The 23,853-nt window shown below is 43.6% G+C and overlaps 1 protein-coding gene across 1 annotated transcript in view; it reads right to left on the bottom strand.

Moving 5' to 3' along the window:
* The window catches only part of LOC115087279 (lysosomal-trafficking regulator-like), a 1,534,685-nt gene that overhangs the window by 410,120 nt on the left and 1,100,712 nt on the right, over positions 1-23,853 (bottom strand). Inside the window, 1 exon segment of the mRNA XM_029594260.1 lies at positions 16,073-16,128. Coding sequence (XP_029450120.1) covers positions 16,073-16,128 — 56 coding nt within the window.

Below are 23,853 nucleotides of genomic sequence, written 5' to 3'. Positions count from 1 at the left end.
AAAGGCACAAACACACAACACACTAAATAATATTCCCAAATAGTTAACTTTGCCCCAATACTTTTAAAAAAGACAATGTCCCAAGCAAAAACTTACTGATTCCTTTCAGCCACCAGCAAGGTGGCGTGGTCATTGTTAAAAAATACCATTCTAGAAGCACAGTCCAGATGTATTCCACACATTAAGAAAGGTGGAAAGAAGGCAAAACGATTACCAGCATGGTTAAAAGGGGAGGTGAAAGAATCTATTTTAGCCAAAAGATCTTCATTCAAAAATTGGAAGAAGGATCCAACAGAAGAAAATAGGATAAAGCATAAACGTTGGCAAGTTAAATATAAGACACTGATAAGACAGGCTAAGAGGGAATTTGAAAAGAAGTTGGCTGCAGAGGCAAAAACTCACAGTAAAACCTTTTTTAAATATATCCGAAGCAGAAAGCCTGTGAGGGAGTCAGTTGGACCGTTAGATGATCGAGGGGTTAAAGGGGCACTTAGAGAAGATAAGGCCATCGCAGAAATATTAAATGATTTCTTTGCTTCGTTGTTTACTGAAGAGGATGTTGGGGAGGTACCCGTAATGTAGAAAGTTTTCATGGGTAATGATTCAGATGGACTGAATCAAATCACGGTGAACCTAGAAGATGTGGTAGACCTGATTGACAAACTGAAGAGTAGTAAATCACCTGGACCGGATGGTATACACCCCAGAGTTCTGAAGGAACTAAAAAATGAAATTTCAAACCTATTAGTAAAAATGTGTAACCTATCATTAAAATCATCCATTGTACCTAAAGACTGGAGGATAGCAAATGTAACCCCAATATTTAAAAAGGGCTCCAGGGGCGATGTGGGAAACTACAGACCAGTTAGCCTGACTTCAGTGCCAGGAAAAATAGTGGAAAGTGTTCTAAACATCAAAATCACAGAACATATAGAAAGACATGGTTGAATGGAACAAAGTCAGCATGGCTTTACCCAAGGCAAGTCTTGACTCACAAATCTGCTTCACTTTTTTGAAGGAGTTAATAAACATGTGGATAAAGGTGAACCGGTAGATATAGTATACTTGGATTTTCAGAAGGCGTTTGACAAAGTTCCTCATGAGAGGCTTCTAGGAAAAGTAAAAAGTCATGGGATAGGTGGGGATGTCCTTTCGTGGATTGCAAACTGGCTAGAAGACAGGGTCCAGAGAGTAGGATTAAATGGACACTTTTCTCAGTGGAATGGAGTGGACAGTGGAGTGCTTTAGGGATCTGTATTGGGACCCTTACTTTTCAATATATTTATAAATGATCTGGAAAGAAATACGAGGAGTGTGATAATCAAATTTGCAGATGACACAAAATTGTTCAGAGTAGTTAAATCACAAGCAGATTGTGATAATTTGCAGGAAGACCTTGTGAGACTGGAAAATTGGGCATCCGAAGGCAGATGAAATTTAATGTGAATAAGTGCAAGGTGATGCATATAGGGAAAAATATCCCATTCTATAATTGCACAATGTTGGGTTCCATATTAGGTGCTACAACCCAAGAAAGAGATCTAGGAATCATAGTGGATAACACATTGAAATCGTCGGTTCAGTGTGCTGCGGCAGTCAAAAAAGCAAATAGAATGTTGGGAAATATTAGAAAGGGAATGGTGAATAAAACGGAAAATATCATAATGCCTCTGTATCGCTCCATGGTGAGACCGCACCTTGAGTACTGTGTACAATTCTGTTCGCCGCATCTCAAAAAAGATATAATTGTGATGGAGAAGGTACAGAGAAGGGCTACCAAAATGATAAGGGGAATGGAACAGCTCCCCTATGAGGAAAGACTAAAGAGGTTAGGACTTTTCAGCTTGGAGAAGAGACGGTTGAGGGGGGATATGATAGAGGTGTTTAGAATCATGAGAGGTCTAGAACAGGCAGATGTGAATCGGTTATTTACTCTTTCGGATAATAGAAAGACTCGGGGGCACATTTAAAACTAATCAGAGAAAGTTCTTTTTAACTCAACACACAATTAAACTCTGGAATTTGTTGCCAAAGGATGTCGTTAGTGCAGTTAGTATAGCTGTGTTTAAGGATTGGATAAGTTCTTGGAGGAGAAGTCCATTACCTGCTATTAAGTTCACTTAGAGAATAGCCACTGCCATTAGCAATGGTTACATGGAATAGACTTAGTTTTTGGGTACTTGCCAAGTTCTTATGGCCTGGATTGGCCACTGTTGGAAACAGGATGCTGGGCTTGATGGACCCTTGGTCTGACCCAGTATGGCATTTTCTTATATTCTAATGTTCTTTAAACCAGTTAGCAGCGGTAGGCCACGAAGCCAGAGCACTCGGTTTACTCCTGCCATGGAGAAGAAACAGGTGATCTGTCTTTCAGAAACTTCCAGATACCACATGACAAGTTGCTTGACATCCAAGGATGACTGATTCAAATGAAAGTGCGAGATTACCCTGGGCAAGAAGAGTGGAACAGTACACAGCTGGAACGCTCCCGAAGTCACCTGAAGGAAAGACGTCTGGCAAGACAAGGCCTGCAGCTCATCAACAGTCTTCAAGGTCAACAACTGCAAGGAAAGTCTATGCATTGGGCAGAATGTAGGGCCTGCCAAAAAAATCAAGCACTAAGGTAAGAATCAACAATGCAATCAGTAACCTCAAGGGAGGCCTAAGATGCTTCACTCTCTTCAAAAAACGGGCCACATCAGAATGAGAGGAGAAGGAAACACTATTCATCAGGCCTCTGAAACTGGCAAGAGCCCCAAACTGCATCTTCAAAGAATTATTTATGTATTTATTTAAAAGGGTTTATATACTGCTTTCACAAATAGGAAGTTGATCAAAACGAGTTACATTATAACATAAGAAATTGCCATACTGGGTCAGACCAAGGGTACAACAAGCCCAGCGTCCTATTTTCAACAGTGACCAATCCAGGCTACAAGTACCTAGCAAGTACCCCAAAACTAAGTATAACCCATGGTACAGAAGCTATTTACAGCAGTGGCTATCTTCCAAGTCAACTTAATTAATAGCAAGTAATGGACTTCTCCCTCCAAGAACTTAACCACACCTTTTTTAAACCCAACTACACTAACTGCACTAACCAAATCCCCTGTCAACAAATTCCAGAGTTTAATTATGCGTTGAGTGAAAATAATTTTCTCCGATTAGTTTTAAATATGCTACATGCTAACTTCATGGAGTGCCCCCTAGTCCTTCTATTATCCAAAAGAGTTAATAATCGATACACATTTTACCCATTCTAGACCTCTCATGATTTTAAAGACCTCTATCATATCCCACCTCAGCTGTCTCTTCTCCAAGCTTAACAGCCCTAACCTCTTTAGTCTTTCTTCAAATTGGAGCTGTTTCATCCCCTTTAACATTTTGGTCACCCTTCTCTGTACCTTCTCCATCACAACTATGAGATGTGTCAACCAGAACTAAACACAGTACTCAAGGTGCGGTCTCACCATGGAGCGATACAGAGGCATTATGACATTTTCTGTTTTATTCACATAACATGCCATACTGGGTCAGACCAAGGGTCCATCAAGCCCAGCATCCTGTTTCCAACAGTGGCCAATCCAGGCCATAAGAACCTGGCAAGTACCCAAAAACCATTCCCTTCCAAATAATTCCTAACATTCTGTTTGCTTTTATGACTGTCGCAGCACACTGAACCAATTTCAATGTATTATGCACTATGATGCCTAGATCTCTTACTTGGGTGGTATCTCCTAATATGGAATCTAACATCGTGTAACCACAGCATGGGTTATTTTTTGCTATATGCATCACCTTGTACTTATCCACATTAAATTTCATCCGTCATTTGGATGCCCAATTTTCCAGTCTCACAAGGTCCTCCTGCAATTTATCATAATCTGTTTGTGAGTTAATTACTCTGAACAATTATGATTCACCTGCAAATTTGATTATCTCACTTGTATTCCTTTCCAGATAATTTATAAATATATTGAAAAGCATGGGTCCTAGTACAGATCCTTGAGGCACTCCACTGTTTAGTCTTTTTCACTGAGAAAATTGTCTATTTAATCCTACTCTCAGTTTCCTGTCTTTTAAACAGTTTGTAATCCACAAAAGGACATAGCTGAAGATCTTTTGGCTAAAATAGTTTCTTTCACCTCACCTTTTAACTATGCTGGTAAACGTTTTGCCTTCCTTCCACCTTTCATAATGTGTGGAATACATCTGGACTGTGCTTCCAGGATGGTATTTTTTTAACAATGTCCAAGCCTCTTGCATACTTTTTACCTTTGTAGCTGCTCCTTTCATTTTTTTTCTATTTTTCTCACTTTATCAGAGTTTCGCTTTTGAAAGTTCAGCGCTAGAGCCGTGGATTTACTTACAGTCCCCCTTCCAGTCATTAATTTAAATTTGATCATATTATGATTACTATTGCCAAGCGGCCCCACCACTGATACCTCTCTCACCAAATCCTGTGCTTCACTGAGAGTTAGATCTAAAATTGCTCTCTCATTGGTTCCTGAACCATTTGCTCCATAAAAGTGTCGTTTATTCCATCCAGGAACTTTATCTCTCTAGCATGTCCTGATGTTACACTTATCAAGTCAATATTGGGGTAATTGAAATATCCTATTATTACCTCACTACCAATTTGGTTAGCTTCCCTAATTCATTTTAGCATTTCACTGTTCGTCTCACTATCTTGGCAGGTGGATGGTAGTATACTCCTATCACTATACTCTTCCCCAACATACAACAGATTTCTACCCATAAAGATTCAATTGTGCATTTAGACTCATGCAGGATCTTTATCCTGTTGGACTGTTATGTTTGTGGACTCTTGGGCTGGTTGGAACAGAAGATGGAGTGCTGTAGTAGTCCACAGCGGATGTCCCAACCAGGAGGCGGTTCGGAAGCTCGATGCTGGCTGACGCTCTGGTCTATGGTGAAGTCCTTTGCGACCAAGGACTAGACCCTCACTGGACGAATGGACGGTGTTGGACTGTAGAGGAAGAAGACTCTTCGCCCTGGAGACAGGCACTCCCCCGGGAGGAGCCCTTAGGAGTCCAGCCGCTGGGACTTTAGGAGATTCACCCTGGAAGCCGAAGTCCCCCCAGGAAGAGCCCGTAGGGACACGGCCGCTGGGAGTTAGGCGACTTCCTGATGATGGGGATGGTCCGGATGCAGGCGCCTCCTGCAGGTCGTGGTTCCGGACGGCTGGCGCCTCCAGCAGGTCGTAAAAAATCCAGAAGTCAGTCCAGGAGTCGGAGTCCAAGGATGGTCCGCAGCTAGTCCAGAGGTCGATATCCAGAGAGCGGTCCGCAGCCAGTCCAGGGGTCGATATCCAGAGAGCGGTACGCAGCCAGTCCAGGGTCGGAGCCAGAGAGCGATCCAAAGCCAGTCCAGGGGTCAGAGCCAGAGAGTGATCCAAAGCCAGTCCAGGGGTCAAGTCCAGAAGAATCCTCAGCAAGGGAAGCAGGCAGAAGTGGGACGAAGACAACCAGGAATACAGCAAACACTGGACAAGCCCAGGAATCTTGTTGCAAGGCACTGGAGGATCCTAGACGCAAGATATTTATGGCTGAAGGCGTCTGACGTCATCCTCAGCTGTGCAGCTGAGTTTCCCGCGCTGGCCCCTTTAAGAAAGGCTCCTCCCTGTGCGCGCGTGTCAGGGGGCGGGGCCAGCCGTGCCGAGTCGTCGACGTCTCTCCCGAGGAGGGAGAGACATGCTGAGGGGCCTGCAGGCCCGGGGAAGCTCTGAAACGGCCCGGGCCGCCCCCGAGGTAGGTGGAGGGACCGGGGCACGGCACGGGACCGCAACATGGACTCTATGCCATCCCAGACATAAAGCGCCACCCCGCCTCCCAGATGGTCTTCTCTGTCATTGCGATATAATTTGTACCCTGTCCCATTGGTTATCCTCCTTCCATCATGTCTCTGAGATGCCAATTAAGTCTATGTCATCATTCACTGCTATACATTCTAATTCTCCCATCTTATTTCTTAGGCTTCTGGCATTAGCATACAAACATTTCAAAGTGAGTTTTTTGTTTGTATTTTCATTCTGCTTTTTAATTGATATAGATAAATTGGAATCTTTTAGCTCAGGTGAGTTTTTAATTATAAGCACTTGGACTACTTTTCTTATTATCAGAACCTCACATATGATATATACATAATTAAAAATTAACAAAAGAACATAACTATAAAAACAAATACCAGGAAGGAGAATTAACAAACATATAACTGTAAAAATACAATACAAAGAATCAGATTCAATATAATAAGTAATATGGGCTATGAAGAGGAAATCAAGGGAGGAGAAAGGTGCCAAGGGATGGTAAACAGTGAACAGAGTCAAGATAATGCCTATTGTGGAGTTGAAAGAGAGCTAAAGGCCACGGAGAAAAGGAATGTCTTTAAATTTTTTTTTTACTTTTTGTGTGATGTTATTTGCCTTAGGTGATCTGGGATTGCATTCCAGAGTGAATGGGCCAGCAACAGAGAAGGTTTAAGGTTTATTTGTCATTTATATACCATTGTCTCAGCGTAGCTTTCACAGTGGTTAACATTTCAGTAAATATATAAAAGCGATGAAATTACAATCAGTCATAAAAGAATTAACAGCTAAAATAACTAAAAGAATGAAAGTTACAAAAAACACATTAGCTGTTAAAAAGTAAAATATAACAAAACAAGTATTAAATCAATAAAAATACTAAAAGCATAAATATAGCACTTCTGGCATTTTAAAAAATAAAAGATAAAGAAAACAGCTGTGGATATTAAACTTTAGTGCATGCCTATTTCTCATTTTCACTGTAAGCAGCGTTAAACAGCCATGTCATAAGTTCAGCTTTAAACTTGTTTTTTTTCCTGATGCAGCCTTAATTGAGTTGGTAGCATATTCCACAGTTTTGATCCTGCAATTGACAGCGCTCTCTCTCTTACTTGACTGAGGTGTGCTGATTTAATTGTGGGAATTGATAAAAGTCCTTTATTGGCTGATCTCAAATTTCTTTGCGGCGTATGCAGCCGTAGCGCAGCATTTAACCATTCTGTCTTCTCTCCATAGATTATATTATGTATTATGCACGCAGCTTTATATAGTATTCTAGAGTTTATCGGTAGCCAATGTAATGCTATCAATGTTGGTGTGATGTGATCACACTTCTTTTTTCCTGTCAAGATTCGAGCCGTGGCATTCTGGAATACTTGTAGAGGTCTAATGGTAGACTGAGGAAGACCTAACAGCAATGCATTACAATAGTCTATGTTGGCAAATAGTAAGGCTTGAAGAACAGATCTAAAATCGAGTGGTTCCAATAATGGTTTCAGTCTTCTCAAAGTTAGCAATTTAAAATATCCATCTTTTAATTTAGTAGCAATATGCTTTTTCAAATTCAATTCTGTGTCCAATGTCACTCCAAGATCTCTGGCAAATGGCGAAGGTACTATACTAATATTTTCAAAATTAAATGCTGGAATATTCTGAGAACATTTTATTTCTAATAATATTATTTCAGTTTTCTCCATATTAAGAAGCAATTTCATTTGTAACAGTTTTTTTTATAGCATTCAGATAAATAGTTATTAATTTATATGTAAAATAAACATCATTTTCTATAGGAACTAAAAACTGAATATCATCTGCATACACATAAAACTTCAAACCTAACCCTGTGAGAAGATGACATGTTTTCTAGTGATGTCTAGTCTAGTTAGGAGGACAGATGGTATTTCCAGGAGATTTTTATGTAAGGAATGCAACTGTCTGCTGGGTTGGTAAATACAAAGAAGCGTGCATAGCCATGTTGAGGAGTCATTATGGATTAGATTGTGTATAATGGTCAGAATTTTGAATTGTATTCTGTATTTGACCGAAAGCCAGTGTAGTGAGTGTAGGATTGGGGTTATGTGTTCTTTTCTAGAGGTACCTGTCACTTTACGTGCAGCTGTGTTTTTTGATTAAATGAAAGGGGTGGAGAGCATTTTCATGAAGGCCAAGATAAAGGGTGTTGCAGTAGTCTATACCTGTAAAGATAAGGGATTGGAGAACAGTACGAAATCATTGGCAAATAGCAAAGGATGGAGATGATTTGGAATGTGGAGTCTGTTACTGTGGCGGAAATATGAAGGAACATAGATAAACGTGAGTCAAGGAGTAGGCCGAGATCTCGTGCTTTAGAAACAATAGGAATTGGTAAGTCATCTAAAAGTAGATGAGAGGGAGGACTGCAAGCAGAGTGAGGAATGGTAGATAAATATAGCATTTCTGTTTTGGAAGTATTTAATTTGAGGTGGTTGTGGGATAGCCATGAGTTGATTGTTTTGATTTGAAGACACACAGTTGCAAGGGTATTTGACCAGGGTATGGAATATGGAACAAATTACTGGATGTCATCTGCATAAACTTTGAATTGAATGTTGAGACTATTTAGGAGATGGCAGAGTGGTATTAGGTATATATTGAATAAAATGGCAGAAAGAGATGAACCTTGAGGTACAGCGGAGGAGGGGATATACCAGTCAGAGGAATATGGACCAATATTAATCTGGAGTGGACGATTGGTTAGGTATGAGCTGAACCAGTTTAATACAGTATAGGATGTGCCTATACTGTATTAAACTGGATATAACTGATGAAGAAGAATTTTATGGTCAAGGGTGTGAAAGGCAGCTGAGATGTCGAATAATACTAGGATATAATCAGTATTGGTGTCGAAACCTTATAGTAAGGTATCAAAAGAGCAAAGTAGTAGTGTCTCAGTGCTGTGGTCCTTACGGAAACTATGTTGGTTTGGGTGAAGAAGAGATTTCTCAGATAGATATTCAGACAGTTGTTGTTGTAAAACTATGGATTCAATTAATTCAGCCAAGGAGGTGAGAGATGCAACAGGACAAAGATTAGTGATGTTTGTTTCGTCCTCATTTTATTTGTTGGGAATTGGGCGAATGGATGTTTGTTTTAGTGTATCTGAGAAAATGCCAGAGTCTAAGGATTGGTTTATAAGGTGGCTTAAAAAGGGGCTGGCAAGCTCACTTAACTCTTTTAGAAGATGACCAGGCCAAGGGTTGAAAGGAGATGTCGATACTTTAACGTTTTGTAATATGCGGGAGATAGTTGGGGGACTTATTTGTGAGAAAATGGACCAGTTTATTTATTTATTTTATTTAAAATTATATACCAACATTACACTGTTAGGTGATCAAAGCAGTTTACATATTCGTTTAACATACATAATTTAAATAATGTTAATATAACAACCATTGATAACATACACATTAAAATACAATAGCTTGGACATTAGGCAGACTCATTGACTCTGAATGAAGAAACACTGGGGCGGATTTTCATACTCCGCGAATAGGCCTACTTTTGTTTGTGCTCCAGGCGCAAACTAAAGTACGCTGGATTTTAGTAGATACGCGCGGAGCCGCGCGTATCTGCTAAAAACCTGGATCGGCGCGCGCAAGGCTATCGATTTTGTATAGCCGGCGCGCGCCGAGCCACGCAGCCTACCCCCGTTCCCTCCAAGGCCGCTCCGAAATCGGAGCGGCCTCGGAGGGAACTTCCTTTTGCCCTCCCCTCACCTTCCCCTCCCTAACCCACCCACCCGGCCCTGTCTAAGCCCCCCCCTTACCTTTGTCGGGGGATTTACGCCTCCCGGAGGGAGGCGTAAATCCCCGCGCGTCAGCAGGCCTCCTGCGCGCCGGGACGCGACCTGGGGGCGGGTCCGGAGGGCGCGGCCACGCCCCCGGGCCGTAACCACGCCTCCGGGTCCGCCCCCGAAACGCTCCCGGCACGCCCCCTAAACGCCGCGCGGTTCGGGCCCACCCCCCGACACGCCTCCCTCGGAGAACCCCGGGACTTACGCGAGTCCCGGGGCTCTGCGCGCGCCGGTGAGCCTATGTAAAATAGGCTCACCGGCGCGCAGGGCCCTGCTCGCCTAAATCCGCCCGGTTTTGGGCGGATTTAGGCGAGCAGGGCTCTGAAAATCCGCCCCACTGTGTGTGGTTTAATAATAGGGGAGGTACTTCTTTTTTTCTAAGAGCTGATATATATATACATTATTTATTAGGGGCCAAGTTGAGATGTTGAAGTAGTTTTAAAGGCACTCCTAAAAAGAAAGGTTTTGAGGTTATTTTTAAAATCTTTCTGATTGGTGATGTCTCAAGTTATCAGGTATTGAGTTCCAGAGTTGGGGGCCTGCAATGGAAAAGGCTTGTCTTCTGGTGATGTCTAGCCTAGTGACTTGGATTGCGGGGACTTCTAGTAGATTTTTATGCATGGATCATAGTTTCCTGTTGAGAACAAGTAGAGGTGTCATTATATATTAGGTTATGTATGATAGATAGGATTTTGTATCTTATTCTATATTGGACGGGTAACCAATGTAGAGAATGTAATACAGGAGCAATACAGTCTCTGCGTGACGTGTCCGTGAGAATGCGAGCTGCAGTATTTTGCAGTAGTTGTAGGGGACGGATGGCGTTGTCGAGTAGTCCTATCAAGAGTGCATTACAATAATTAATACTACTAAAGATTAGAGATTGTAAGACTATGCGAAAGTCATCATGGTACAGAAACAGACGAAGACATTTTAAGATATAGAACATTTTTTTTTTTACAGTATTGGAAATATATGACATGGATAATTTAGGATCCAGTATAAAATCTACGTTTTGTGCTTTTGACACTATTTGGATTAGATTACCTTCTAAATTGATTTGTGCAGGAGGACTACAAGCAGATTCAGGAACAGAAGATAGGTGAAGGATTTCAGTCTTTGCAGTTATTGAGTTTGAGGCGATTGTGCGAGAGCCAACTGTTAATTGTTTTAATATATAAACATACAGTTGAAAGAGTATTGGACCATGATGCGGTGTACGGAATGAAAAACTGAATTTCATCTGCATATATCTTGAATTGGATCCCTAAATTGTTTAATACGTGACATAAGCTATCAAATAAATGTTGAAAAGAGTGGTAGAGAGGGACGATCCTTGTGGTACACCTAAGGAAATTGTATACTGGAGGGGGTAAAGATGACTAATAGTTTAAAAGATATGTGAAACTATTAGAAATCTTAGAAATTTTATCTTGAATGTGGGTTGCAATATGGTTGTAGAGAGAATTGTTGACTTCAGAAAGATCCAATTGAGAAATGCTTTTTAAAGATTTTACGACGTTGAACAGAACAGAAAGGTTTCCATTGGCGGCAGTTACTCTTTGGGAATAGTAAGTTTTCTTGGCAACGTATTTCTTTTTTATATTTTCTCAACAGATGAAATAAGAATTTTTAGCAGAGGAGGTATGATATTTATGCCAGGATCGTTCATGGCGCCTGAGTACAGATTTCAATGTTTGTAAGGATTTGGAGTACCAAGGGGCATGGAGCTTTGCTTTTACAGTTACAGGAACCAGGGGAGCTATGGAATTTAGAATGATATTAATTGCTGCATTCGAAGCAGATATTGTACAATTTACGTCGGAGCTTATTGTTGAGGGCATATTCGGGAGAAAAGCTTTGATACATGTTTCTGTGGTAAGAACATAAGAAAATGCCATACTGGGTCAGACCAAGGGTCCATCAAGCCCAGCATCCTGTTTCCAACAGTGGCCAATCCAGGCCATAAGAATCTTGGAATTTAAGGGATTACCCTTAATGTTAGTAGACAGGTGGATAAGTGAATGATCAGACCAAAGTACAGGGTATATGGAGAATCGGTTTGGAGGAAGGGAGATGAAACTAGAATTACAGAACACCAGGTCAAGACTATGTCCTAATTTATGGGTGGGAATGTCAACAATTTGCGTCCAGCTGAGACCTTCCATGGCATCTAGAAAGGAAGATGCAGAAGGGTACATGGAAAGAGAGTCTAAATGGATGTTGAAATCTCCAGCAATTATGGTTTTAGTCAGGTCTACTGGAAGGGATGAAATGGCATCAAGAAGAGGAGCTGAGTCATGATGTATAAGGCCCGGCGGACAGTAGATGATCACAAAATTTGCAATAGTTGTGGTAATGAGGATTAATTCGTATGGGTGAATCAGTAAGATAGGTTTTTTGAGGGGTTTTAGGGAGGATTTGACCAATGCCCGGAGGCCTCCACCATGACGGTGAGGCCTAGGTTCAGAGAAAGGTATAAAGTCAGGAGGACATAAGGAGTTAATTTTATAGTATTTGAGTCAGTTAGCCATGTTTCAGAAATTAGGATGCAGTCAGGGTTGTGTTCTGTTAGGAGGTCGTGAATAACTGCCAATCCTTTATTCAAGCCATCCTGCAAAACATCCCGAATGATAAGTATCTTAACTGAATGAGGAAGAACACCCCACTCCTCACACCAGGCCTCAAAAACTCTCCAAACCTGCACATAAGCCAAAGAAGTAGAGAACTTGCGAGTGCAGAGGAAGGTGGCAATCACCGCAGAGAAATAACCACGCTCTAACAGGCGAGCTCTCTCAAGGGCCAAACTATAAGACAAAACAGAGTCAGATCCTCATGAAGTACAGGTCCCTGCTGTTACAGATTCATGTGCAGCAGAAGGCAAAGGTGTACCTCCACCAGGAGTCTTCGCAAATCTGCCTACCACGGACACCTGGACCAGTCCAGTGCCTCCAGGAATACTAGTTCCCTGTGGCCTTCGATCTTGGAAATTACCCTGCCCAACAAGGGCCACAGAAGAAAGGCATACAGCAATCTGTCTTCCAGCCAGACCTGTATGAGAGCGTCTATTCCCAAGGTCCACGGATCTCTCCTGTGACTGTAGAATTGAGGAACCTTCACATTGTGAGAAGTTGCCAGCAGGTCTATGAATGGAAGGCCCTAGTGATCCACAAACAGCTGAAACATCTCGGCTGACAACATCCACTCTCCTGGGTCTAGACTCTCCCTGCTGAGAAAGTCTGCTCTTACATTGTCTTTTTTTGCAATGTGATTGGCCAAGATCATCTGCAGATGACTTTCTGCCCATTCCATAAGCTGGTCTATTTCCTGTGACACTTGCTGGCTCTTGGTTCCTACCTGGCGACTGATAAAGGCCACCATCATTGCTTTGTCCAACATTTATTTATTTATTTAGAAATTTTTATATACCGACATACACTCAGAGTATCACATCGGTTTACATATAACATGAACTTGGCATATTAGCGCTTTACAGGGAACTAGTCATATAACAGTTAACTGCAAAAGAATAAAATGAACATGTAAACTTAGCTTACATCGAATAACGAGAGCTGAAATTACAGTCATATTACACAAACCACTTGATCCTGCAGCCTGTGGTTGAACTGCAAGTATGCCAGCTGTACTGCCCGGGCTTCCAGGCGATTGATGTTCCACCAGAACTCTTTGGCATTCCAATGGCCTTGGGCCATTAATCCATACAGTGAGCCCCCAACCATGGAGACTCACATCTATCATGAGTACCAACCAGATCAGAAAGGACAAGAGAACTCCCTTTCTCAGATGATCCTCCTGCAACCACCACTAGAGGCGGGAGCAGATTTCCATTGGCAAGTGGAGCTGAACCACTTAGTCCTGACACTGCGGGTTCCAACAAGATAGCAGACAGCACTGAAGAGGACGCATATGCATCCTTGCCCATGGCACCACTTCCAAGGTAGCCGCCATTAAGCCGAGGACCAACTGACGCACTTGAGACATCAATTTCTGGAACTGAACTTCCAGTAGGAAAACTCTGTCTTGCCCTGTGTTGAAACAGACCCCCAGATACTCCAATGACCGAGATGTTTGAGGATTTCTCTTGGTCAGGTTCACCACCCAACTGAGCTCCTGCAATAAGGAGGTCACCTTGCGTGTCACCAGGCAGTTCAAATCAGCCAGTCAACCAAATATGGGTGCACGAGGATCCCTTCTTTCTGCAAGGCTGCCGCTACTACCACATTAACCTTGGAAAATGTTCTGAGAGTGGTGGCTAGACCAAAGTGCAGCACCTGAAACTGATAATGGCGCCCCAACACCGTAAAGAGTAGAAAGCGTTGGTGTTCCAATCGAATGGAAATATGAAGGTAAGCCTCTGAGAGATCCAAGGAGGTCTGAAATTCCGCTGACTGCATCATTATCACAGAGCATAAGGTTTCCATGTGAAAATGAGTCACCTTCAAATGATGGTTGATACCCTTGAGATTCAGGATGGGGTGAAAGGAACCCTCCTTCTTGGACACAACAAAATAAATGAAATATTGTCCCATACTTTCTTGAGATGTGGGCACCAGAACCACAGCCTTCAGCCTGAGGAGCCTATAAAGCATGAATTTCACTGCCTGCTTCTTCTGTGGGGAGTGGCAAGGGGACATCATGAACACAACCTGAGGAATACTACTAAATTCCAGCGCATATCCTTCTTGTATAACCTCCAGGACCACTGGTCCACCGTGATCTTGACCCACCTCCGATAAAAGAGAGAGAGAGAGACATCCCCCTATCACTTGTTCCATAAGGTGGGTCAGCAAACCTTCATTGGGAAGCTCGGGATGGTCTGCCATCCGAGTCCGCTCCTCTCTTGGGCTGTTGGTGACTAAAGGAATGAGAACTACCGAAAGGCCGAGTCCGCTGAAAGGTCGGTCCTCTGTATGGACGAATCCACCGGAAACCCCGGAGATGACCCCTTAGACCAAAGAGGCACTGTAAGTGCTTCTTATCCTCTGCCAATCAAGAAACTGGAGGCTCGCACCTCTTACTGACCAGTTTCTCCATCTTGCTCCCAAACAAGAGTAAGCCTTTAAAGGGCATCTTGGTAAGATTAGCTTTGAAGGCTGTTTTAGCTGCCCAATTTCACAATCAGAGTTGATGCCTGGACGCTATCACCGAAGCCATTCCTCTGGCCAAGGTACAGACCAAATCACAGCCTGTATCTGCTAAAAAGGTGGCAGTAGGCTCCATAACCACTCTGTAATTCCCTCCAGACACATCAACCTCCTGAGAGAGAAGTAGACAAGATCGTGCCACAAGGGTGCAACAGAAAGCAATCTGTAAAGTCATCGCCACCACCTCAAAGTCTTGCTTAAGAATAGCCTCAATCCATCTACCATGTACATCCTTTGAGGCCTCACTCTACGGGGATAGCTGTCCGCTTTGAGATGGCACATACCAGAGCATCCACTTTAGGAAAACACAAATGCTCTCTCAGAGCTGGATTCAGAGGGTACAGGCCTTCCAATGTCCAACCCTCTTTAAAATTCACTTCTGGGCATCCCATTCCAGATCAATTCTTGAATGGCATCCATCACAGGGAAAAATCAAGAGGCTTTACGTAAGGAAACCAAAATGGAATTCTTGCTCAGCTCTGACATGGCATGTGGACCAGGGACACCCTGCTGTTTCAAGGTCTGGGAAATCAGGGCCAGCAGTTCATCTCTATGACAGAAATGCAGCATGTTTCGATACAGTTCCAGTCCTGGAGGAATTTCCCTATCTTCCAGGGAATCAGGATCAACCTCATCATCACTGCCATCCGGATTCCTATAGGGAACACCCGCAGGGAGCCGAGGCGAACTCTGGCGCTTAAGTATAGGACTGGAAAATGGAGGAGCCTCCAGCTGAGAGTCCAACTGGACAAGAATGGGGGAAGCAGAGGACTGTGCCTGAAGAAAGGCTTGTAAGCCTTAAAAAAAAGATCCAGACCAAGTTCTATAGAACTGCCCTTGCCAGTGGAGGAGCCCATCAAGGGAGAAACAAGATCTTCTGAGGGACCACGGAAATCACTTCAGAAATTCTCAGCTGGTGGAGGGACCTTTAGTTATAACTGCAGGAGAGAAGGGCTTTTTTTCCTAAATTTAGAATTTAAAATTTCTCCTTACAAAAAGCTCGAAGCAATCCCTATAGGAATATGAATGTCCACCATCTACTGGAGATGGAGAAAACTGACAGGCTGGGGTCACTGCAGGACTATATATACTATGACATCAGCTTGCTCCATCTCCATCTGCTGGCAGGGGAGCATAAACCCTCTGGTCTTGAGACCAGTGTCTACACGCTAGGAAAACTGGATTTTAGGTGGGTAAAAACATGTGAAAATCAGACAATAATCACTAAAAGCAAAATTGCATACTTACAGAGCTTTCCACTGTATTAGCAGCATTATCTTCAACAAAATACATTCCTGATTTTCCTAAGAGAAAGGTACATACATAAAACCTTATTACCGCATATCATGAAATGCACTTATACTGCAGTTAGCTGAGTAAATTAATATTTGTAGTACAAGAAACCTTTAACAATGAAAAATGACCAGATTCGTAGAAAGGTTACACTTTTCATGAAACTGATTAACAGGTAAGATAAGGATGACGTCAGCCAACCAGTGTTCACTTTCAGGTTAGGCCGTGCCCATGTCCTATCCATAACACTGCTCATGTCCTACCCTTTCACAGAAGTAAATTTGTATTGCCTCACCTATGCCTCACTCCTACATCCTGCCCCAGCCCATCTCCAAAATACACTCCCTATTTTGCCATCAGAAATGGCCCCTTTTGATTTTGATTATGTCACCATTAATGGCCCTTGGCCCCTTTTAAAGATGTCACATTTAATAGCCCTGTTTACTTTTTGATGACATTATTGAAAGTCCAAACAGCTGCTACTGGGGATTGGATACTGCTGGAAACAGGAATTCTTGACCTCAGACTTTCTAGTTACTGCTACGATTTTAACTGAGACATAACAGGAAGTTATCTCTCAATCTGTGCATGACGACAGGGAGAAACCCTTTTCCCTCTCTCTGTTTGGTAGGCTTCAGTGAAAATGTGCACATACATTGAACTGTCTGTCAAGAGTCAGAAATTCAAGCATGTAAAGTAATAAAACAAGCACTGAGCTTTTAAATATAGATCATGTGTTTACAGCCACACATGGCAGTGATGCAAGAGGAATTGTCAATGAAAACTGATTAAATCCAGGGCCAATAGGCAGTTTTGTTGGAATAAATCTTCTTCAGGCTGCTAAAAAATAAAATGAAAGAGTAACCAGAAAACAAGTAACCAATTAATTTATAGACTGATGCTTATTCTTTACACAAACCTAAGACAATTTTTTTTATAATTCACACTTTATTAAGTTTTCATTTAAAGTGATTTTTACAACTTACTTTAAAGCAAAGATATGTAACAAAGGCAATTACATCAATCATAACATGCAAAAATACAAAAAACTAAATACAATCTTTTCTGCAAGGTATAATAAATGAGGTAAGAGAGGCCTATATACTTAGGGGAGAAATTAAAGAAATCCATATAAAGAAAAACTGGCTTAACGAAATCCGTGGCAAATTAAATGACTGTCAGTGGGTCTATCATCCAGGGAGGTGTTCACTTCCCTGGCATTCAAAAAGGATTTTAGCTGTTCCGGTACTGTAAATACAAAACCCTCCTCTTTCCCTCGTACTAAACACCTGCATGGATATTTTAAAGCAAATGTATATTTTAAATTCAATACCTGTGTTCTCATACCCAAAAACTCCCTTCTCCTTAGTTGGGTAGCCCTGGCAAAATCAGGAAAACTTTTCACAACTTGACCATAAAACATAGAGGGAAAATTCAGAAAGTATTTTCTCATAATGTCATTAATGTCTTTTTCAGACACAAACGACACTAAAAGCACACCTCTATTGTTGCAGAGCGCTCGGAGAGTGATCCCACTTCCTGAGAGATGTGTGTCCTTGGGCCGCGGCTCGACCCCAGAGGATTCCGAAGAGGGCCGCGGGAGGCGTGGCATGCCCGAGCATGGGTTGGACGGAAGCAAGACTGGAGTGATGACCAGGCGACAGGCCCTCCTCCGGACCTGCATGCTTCGGAAGACCCAACGACGCAATGTTGGTCTTGTGAACAGTCCTCCGACCATTCCCAGCCCTTTCGGACCTGCCGCAGGGTACGGCACGAAGCGGCAGGCCGGATGGAGGCCAGGACAGTGAAGACTGGAACATAGATTCAGACGAGACTCAGAAGCAGGGTACTGGAAGTGCAGGCGTAGACTCAGAAGCAAGGTACTTGGAGTGCAGAGGTAGATTCAGAAGCGAGGTACTGAAGGTACAGAGGTAGATTCAGAAGCGAGGTACTGAAGATGCAGAGGTAGGTTCAGAAGCAAGGTACTGAAGATGCAGAGGTAGGTTCAGAAGCGAGGTACTGAAGGTGCAGAGGCAGACTCAGGAACAAGGGCTGAAGGAAGACATGGGCACTGTCCCTCAGGGCACCCCGCTCAGACCACTCCTGGGACTGAGTCAAGGGCCACCCTGTCCCACGCGTCCCCAAAACTGCCTTGGAGGGCAGGTCACGGACCACGTTGAGAACAGGAGAATGCAGGAGAGATCCAAGTGAAGCGAACTCCGATGCTGGGATACTGACATCCGAAGCCCCATCGGCTGGCAGGAAGGGAAGCTCCAAAGCACAGGGACGAATCCCACCTGTTGGCCTCTCCAGGGCCCAACAGGCCAGAAGGCTCAGGAGCCAGACGAAGACAAAGGGCAGAACATCTGGGACTGGATTAGGAACTGGATCAGGCACCGACATCAAGGCAACGGGGAAGAAGCAGGTTGCTGCACACCGGCAGCCAAGGCAGGATTGCTGCACACCGGCAGCCAAAGCAGGTAACAGGGTCAGGAACAAGGACTTCTCAGAGACTTAGGAACGAGGTACATGGCTTGCATCACGGATGGCCCTAATCAGCCCACCCCGAGGGCTGGTCACGGACCACGACGTGGCTTGCCGCGAGGTACCAGGACATTGGAAGACACAGGATCAAGGTGCTAGCTTTCAAGAGATTCAAAGAGCAAGGTACTTAGCTTTCAGGCGAGTTTCAGGATCAAGGTACAAGGCTTGTATAATCCGGGCTGGACCATGGATACCGGATCAGTAATCAGACCTCAAGGCAGGAACAGAAACAAGCAAACATCAGGACTGGAACAACTGGAAACATCAGGACTGGAACAACTGGACAAGAAGCTCCGACAGAGAACATGGAACACTGGACCTTGCAGAAGGCTGGAATACAAGGCAGCTCCTGGAACGAGGATCTCAGGAGTGACCAACTCCTTACGAAGGCAAAGACAAACTGAACGCTGAGCCCTTTAGTAGCGCTGAGGTGGACAACGCCCAGGGAGGGGTCAGCAGGGGGCCACACCTGGCTGACCCTTGAAGAGGAGCAGAGAGGCGCGCGCTCGCACCCTAGGAGACTGAAGAGAAGAGAGAGCTGGGTTGTTGGTGGCGTTCCCAGCCACGTGGAAGCCCAAGGAGAAGCAGACGAACATCGGGGCAGCCCTGCCCTGAAGCTGGAGAGATGGCAGGCTGCTGGAACGGCTCCCGGCTATGACGACTGAAGCAGGGGAGCAGGAAAGGTAAGGCTGGCTGCAGGGAGCTGCAGGCACCGGCAGGGACGCCCTCCCTGCCGGCTGAGGACCCCAGGATCGTCGGCAACACGCTGGGGAACACAGGAGCAGCAGCGGGGGTCCTGACCGCGAGGGAGAGCTCACGGGGGATCGGCCCCGCTGCATGAAGCAGAAGGCAGCTGGGGAGGAGCCCGGATGCCACCGAGGGACCGCCGCAGCGGCGGCGGCGGCGTCAGCGGCCCGGCTGGCCGCGTAGGGGTAAGAGCCTGCCCGCGCTCCTCGCGGGCAGGATCGTAACATCTATTTAATACCTCTAATTCTGAATTTTCAAGAAATTGCGTTAAATTATCAAGGGCTTCTACTTGGTTAACTCCGTTATTCCTTCCCCCTCTGGACAAAAAATAAGCTTTATTAACCAAAGGCAGTTTTAACTCTTCAAACTTTAAATTTTCCATGGAAATTTTTTTCAAAGTAACAGAAATATCCTCTTCAAGGACATGAGGAAAATTCAGGAATCTTAAGTTCAAATGTCTCATGTAATTTTCCAGGGATTCCAGCCTTTTTGACTGGTTTCCATGGTCTTTTATTAGCTTCATATTTACCACTTGGGCTTACTGTATACTTAATTCTGTTGAATCCACTCTAGAGTTAAGATCCTTGATCTGGCTTCCCAAATTAAGGTGCATGGAGTGTAGATCAAATTCAAGTGTTAAGTATTTACGTTCAGAATCCTTAACTAGCCCCGCAAGGCTAGCAACTAAATCCCACAGTTTGTTCAGAGTCACAATAGCTGGTTTGGGGGTAATTGAAACAACTCATCCCTTTCACAAGCCCTCGGAGGCTCTGCGCCTCCGCTATCCTCCTCTCTTCCTCCAGAAAGTCCACCAGCGATCAAAATGTTTCAGCTTCGTCTGGGGTCCTTACAATGGCTATTTCCAGCACACTGGACAAAGGTTGAGGCTGCAATGCCACTTATTCACCTCGACTTCCCCCTCCCATTGGGTGGCTGATGTTATCTCTAGGCACTGAATTGGATAGGCCCTCCCGCGGCGCTGGAGGTGTTGGGGGTCGACAGTTCAGGGGACTCAGTGTGGTATCCCCATACAGCGACGGAGCTCCTTCTCTGATCGCTGAAGCGGGGAAATCTCCTCCCATTTCCACCGAAGCGGTGGCATAGGAGGTAATCCGCTGCTGTCCTGGAGGTAAGGGGGGCTCCTGGGGATAGCCCTCACCTTGCCTTTTTTTTTTGGAGGCATAATAACAAAAGGAAAATCACACGATCAGAGCGTCCTCACTAGCAGCCGCTCACGCCGCCATCTTGGCCTCTTCCAACCTGCTAAGACAAGTTTTAAAAGACACAAAACAATGTTGACATGGAGTAATTCCCTCCATATCCCCCCTATTTCATTGATTGCTATATTGACTAAACCATGTAGCTCAAGCAGGCATGTACAAAAAGATGTAGATATAAACCACTTGATAGCTAAGCTTTAATTTAGTGATTCTAAAAAAAAGTGGATCTGTTTGAAAAAGCAGGGAAGAGAAAGCATGTAACAGCCAGCTTTAAAGATGGACTGTACACATTGGGGTAGATTTTCAAAGGTATGCGCGGGCGTACATATGTGCGCACTACCCGGCGTGCACACATGGATGCCTGATTTTATAACACGTGTGCGCATGTTATAAAATCGGGGGTTGGCGTGCGCAAGGGGTGCACAATTGTGCACATTGGGGTAGATTTTCAAAGGGATATGCGCACAACCCCCCAAAACCTACCCCTGCGCGCGCCGAGCCTATCTTGCATAGGCTCGGTGGCATGCGTAAGTCCTGGGGCTTGCAAAAAGGGGCGTGGCGTGGGCGGCCTAGGGGGCGGGGCGGGGCCTGGCCTGAGCCTCCATGCACAGCGGCCATTTGCCGCTGTACCCGGGATTGCGGGCCAGCCGTCGGCGAGCAGGCATAACTTCTTCAACAAAGGTAAGGGGGGAGTGAGAGAGGAGCTCCCATTGGAACAAAAGCTGTTTAATTTGCAGGATGTGGGGCAGGATTCAGCTTTTGACATCAATGTTAGCCATGTCTGTAGAATATACAATGTGGTGTGGTGGATTTTTACAAACATGGAGCCGTACCAAGCTGCGGCAGATGCTGAGGCAGATTATTTGCTGTAAAAACTAAAAGCAGCAGAAGAAAAAATGTCTTTAGTTACAGGGTTGGTATTAAGCATTTTAGAGTGGGGATTGTAATAACAGAGGTCATGTTTAGTAGAGGCTGTTATTTTCATGCTGGTATTACATTTTATAGGTAAATGAAGAGTGGCCACAGTTTGGGAACAGCCAGAAGTACAAAAGGAGGAGGCCAAACTCCAGCTGATTCTACACATTTTATTTAGAGATAAACAAAAATATAGCAGAAAGGCTGCTTATTTCAGCAGTCTCTTGGGTTAAGAAAACATTCACAGGTATGTAATTCGGGCATAGGCTAGCTTCCTGCCTTTTCCCTGGGATCTCCTTCACTCTTCTTGGCCCTGCCTTCTTATGCTAGGCTGAAGGGGTGTTCCCTGGACCCAGAATCTCTTCCTGGATTTGGACTTAAGGAGGACCAGGCCAGGTAGATGTGGCAGGTCCTTAAGATATTTTGAAGGAGTATCTTATTGTACATATCCGCAGCCTTAGATATCATCATTCACTCCATACTATCTGGATTACTATCCATTGGCAATTTTTGGCACAGTTTTATCATGGTTTACTTCAAAATTTGATAATCGTATATAACAGATAAAAATTGGTTCAGCAAATTCAAAATGGTTCAGTATCACTTCAGGCGTTCCCCAAGGGTCTGCACTACCTGCTACTCTAGTTAATTTATACTTGGCTTTATTATGCTAAATTCTGGCCTGTTTACATGCACATTTTTTATTTTTTTCAATGTATTTTTTTAAATAATTATCATTTACATGAATTTAAAACAAAGGAAATGATACATTTAAGCAAAATTGTGTTACATTTACCAAAAAAGAGAAAAGATAAACATTATGAGGTCAATATTTGAAGTGCTTTCAACCATATTCAGCAGCTGCCATTTAGCCATACAAGTCCCTTATATGCCTAAAATGTATGCACTAAAAAAGTGGGCGTGCATTGGGCAAATCGAGGTGAATTGAAACTGATGTATAACTTATACCCCTAAATATTGATATTTGGAGTAAAGCAGGTGTAAGCTTAGCCGGGCAGACTTATCCAGTGAAGTGTGCACATATACACATATATTCAGCGGCTTCGTCATGACGCTGAACATACATCATAACAATTAGATAAGTTATATCCGGCTAAGTTACATAAACAGCCAGCTCTGAAAATTGACCACAATAAGTCCACATCCATTGAGATGAGAGAAATCACATTAAAGAAAATTACATACCCAAGGCAAGGTGGAACAAGGCCACCATGTGCTAAGTACCACCCTCCAAAGATAACTCAGATATTGGAGCTCTACTGGACCTATCTAAAATGAACTGCTCGAGAAACATAGGATCCAAAAAAACAAATTTGTTCATTTGATACACAATTCAGGGTTATTTCAAGTAAAGATATTATTTATTTATTTAGGCATTTTTCTATACCGAGGTATAGCTATCAGCCTTCACCCCGGTTTACAGGTACAACAACATATTACATTTGACATTGAACTGCGAGAACTGAGGAACATCAAAACTAAAATCTTACAAGTACATTTTTCAAAACGTTTAACAGAGTATAAATATGACCAAACCATGTAATTTCTGGCTTAACAAAATGTTCTGTGACCTAGTCTAATTTTAGCTGTTGCATGTCCGATAAATGTTATGCATAAGGTCTTTTGTGCGATATTAACCGGTACTGTCTTTGATTGTTTGAATAAATAACCATGTTTTGAGCTCTTTTTTAAAAGATTTAATGTTGTTTTGTGTGCTTAAGTGTTCTGGAAGAGAGTTCCATAATTTTGGGCCAGCGATGGATATGGCTCTGTTCCTTGTGTTGGATAGCTTGGCTAATGGGATTGATGGTATTTCCAGCTGTAATTTACTTGCTGTTCTAGTTGGACGTTGCGCTCTGTGTACATGTATGACATTGTCAAGGGCCATGTTATCTGTTTTGTGAATTGCGTTGTGAAGAATTGTAAGTAGTTTGAATTCAATTCTTTTTTCGACTGGAAGCCAGTGTAGGCTGTTGAGTACGGAAATTTGAACGCGGCATTAAAAGTGCAGCACTGCTGCAAGACAAATAGAAAAACAGCTGAGCAGGGACCCCCCGGGGAGAAGTGCAGGCAATCGAACCCTGCTCTCCTCTTAACAGCCGGCAAGTGCCAAGTAAACCTTTCTGCCTCTGCAATCTTTTTTTTTTTTTTTTTTATATGACAGGGGAATGAAACATCCCTGAAAACTCACCCGAGATATAAATGTCTTGGGGCAAGGCAGAAGGCGGAGGGGGAGTGACTGGAACCACCAGTATCGCCCCAAGTAAAAGGGTCACCGGGAAAGGAGCC

This window comes from Rhinatrema bivittatum, chromosome 3 (genome assembly GCF_901001135.1).
Source record: "Rhinatrema bivittatum chromosome 3, aRhiBiv1.1, whole genome shotgun sequence".
In the NCBI taxonomy this organism is placed as follows: domain Eukaryota; kingdom Metazoa; phylum Chordata; class Amphibia; order Gymnophiona; family Rhinatrematidae; genus Rhinatrema; species Rhinatrema bivittatum.
The sequence above is the reverse complement of the archived record's forward strand: the minus strand, read 5'-3'. Positions and strand labels throughout refer to the sequence as shown.